The 2,488-nt window shown below is 38.1% G+C and overlaps 1 protein-coding gene across 1 annotated transcript; it reads left to right on the top strand.

Moving 5' to 3' along the window:
- Positions 1–1,294: 1,294 nt before the first annotated feature.
- Positions 1,295–2,265, top strand: rprma (reprimo, TP53 dependent G2 arrest mediator candidate a). The gene has a single exon (XM_039647309.2). It carries the CDS (start codon positions 1,513–1,515, stop codon positions 1,822–1,824), a length of 312 nt encoding a protein of 103 aa, XP_039503243.1. The 5' UTR covers positions 1,295–1,512; the 3' UTR covers positions 1,825–2,265.
- The last annotated feature ends 223 nt before the right edge of the window (positions 2,266–2,488 follow it).

Raw genomic sequence — 2,488 nt, 5'->3', positions numbered from 1 at the left:
GGGATTCGCGTGCGGCTCGCGCTTCTGTGAACATCAATCCTGCTTTGATCGGTCTTCTCAAACATTTTGACATATCACAATTTGGTAATTTAATTAATAGTCTCTATTTTACTGATAACTTAAACAATGTTAAAATAAATGTTACTCGAATAATTTTAATTTGCATAGAACGTTATCTTTCTTAACGCCATAATAAACCTTCGCGTGAAGTGGAAAATCGATTCCTGAGCAATCGATGCCAACTAATTCAGCACCTTCACTTGGGACAGCGCCTTTGTAACGTCGAACGTAAGAGGAGCAAGTTAAGAAGCTTCCTAAGTGACACTTCGGGGAACACACTTAAGAACATATACAACTTAGGTAAGATATATCTTTTTGAGTCTTCTTAACGCGCCAAGAGTGAGCGTTATCGGGGAACCGGGCCCATATTATTTCAATACAGCTTCATAAACAGAAAAATAACAGTATTTATGCTGTAAAGTGCATCAATTATTAAATGAATTCAGTTTCAGCTGTAAAGCAATGCTCAAGACAATAGTGACATCGTTCAACTCAATTTCATTTAGGTTTTGTTCTCATTTTATAGTGTCAGTGCAATAAAACAAGTGCGATAATATTAACTGTATTTTAAACCACAAACTTAATCAGGTGACAGTAGTAAAGAAAAACAGCTATGGAGAAACCAGAGGGGGCCAGTTCCCCTTGACCTAAATGAACAAACACAGTGTGATTTATGGTTCAAAACTGCATTAGTCAAACTTTGTGGACTGACATAACTAAAAATGTTGCATCCATCTCCTGTTCAATAAATTTAGGCATAATGTTGCTTTTTTACTTGACTGTTAACTTTGTCGTTGCCACGGAGAGTGTCACATCAAAGTCCTGTTTTCAGTTATTTATCGACACGCTAGATGTCAGTATTACGCAGTGTAGTGCACTAAACGTTCTTTTAAAATGATGCTAGCCTATTTTTGATAATTGAATGACATGATCATTTATTTATTTTTTTCCCCACAAATAATATGATTAAAAACATTTGGAATACAAAGACACATCAAAATAACTCACATGGCTATAGTTGGCCTATAATAGTTTTTTTTTTTATTATTATTTTCTGACCATCATCTCGAGAATTATCACTGATCCACATATGGCTTTTAAATGTATACGTTTTATATATCTTTTTAATCGGAGGACTGTAACACTACAAGTTTTACTGTAGGTGGCGTCACAAGTCATGCACATGTGAGTGGGGACTGGGGAGTCACCTCCCATCGGCTGTTTCGGTGCTTTTAACCGAGCAGGTGTGTGATGTTGAGCAGAAGAGCTCAGTGTAGTTACTGTGAATCAGAGCAGGAGCGCGTCATGGGACGCCAGTGCGCAAAAGAACAGACATTGGACATGTGCGTCTGACTTTACGGACACTTTTTACGCAATTCCTCATGTGTCCAGACTTCCAAATCGGAACTGCCTAAATTCTTGGACTCTTCAAAGTGTTGGTAAACAGTAGACATGAATACTACGTTTAACCAAACGGACAGTGGAATCTTCTCCAACCGGACTGAGGACATCCTCTTGTGTTGTAACTTCTCGTCCGTGGTGACGGATAACGGCTTCACGGCGGCCCCTCCGGATGAAAGGAGCCTCTTCATCATGAGAATAGTTCAGATAGCGGTGATGTGCGTCCTCTCCCTCACCGTAGTCTTCGGGATCTTTTTCCTTGGCTGTAACTTGCTCATCAAGTCGGAAGGGATGATCAACTTTTTGGTAACGGACCGGAGACCCTCCAAAGAAGTAGAGGCGGTCATCGTGGGTGCGTACTAGACACGATGAGGATTATGATAAAAAAAAAAAAAAAAAAAAAAAAAATTAAGTTTGTGGACCACCTGATGGACATGTGTTTCGATGGCCTCTTTAAAAACCACCACACAGTGTTATTTGGCCGGCTAATAAACTATTATGTAGAGATCAACTGAACGCACTGTCTCCATTTTGCGCACACGCCTTTCCACTGTTCATTCAAGCGGACATTTAGGAGATGAACCACTCAGATCTCAAATCAGATACAGGCATGGAATCGTTACATTTGTCATAGGAAATATGTATATGCCCACATATTGATTATTTTGTTATGGACCTCATCTCTGTAAAGCACATTGTAAGCTCTGCACGCATTGATTATTTGTTGTTTAGCAAGATTAAATCATCGTGTTTAATACAATAAATTCGTATTTCGAATAAAATTGTCTTATTGAAACAACTGAACACACTGGGCAATGAATGTTATTTTAAGGGTCATAACAGTCTGTTGGTAATACGTTTCAGTAAAAATAGTTTGCCAACTTGTTACACTATATTTTAGTTTTATTTATTTTTATTCTGACATATAGAGAAGAAAAGGTACTATATAGAACCTTAAAAGGTTATATCAGCACTACGTATTTGGACCTCTAAAAGGTTCTATACAGTAACACAATAATGAGAACCC

The sequence above is a fragment of the Pimephales promelas genome, chromosome 7 (assembly GCF_988280905.1).
Source record: "Pimephales promelas chromosome 7, fPimPro1.hap1.1, whole genome shotgun sequence".
NCBI lineage: Eukaryota > Metazoa > Chordata > Actinopteri > Cypriniformes > Leuciscidae > Pimephales > Pimephales promelas.
This window is presented reverse-complemented; position numbering and strand designations above follow the sequence as displayed.

What these genes read in the sequence shown, in the direction of transcription:
- rprma (XM_039647309.2), top strand. Translation starts at nt 1,513, where the DNA reads ATGAATACTACGTTTAACCAAACGGACAGTGGAATCTTCTCCAACCGG.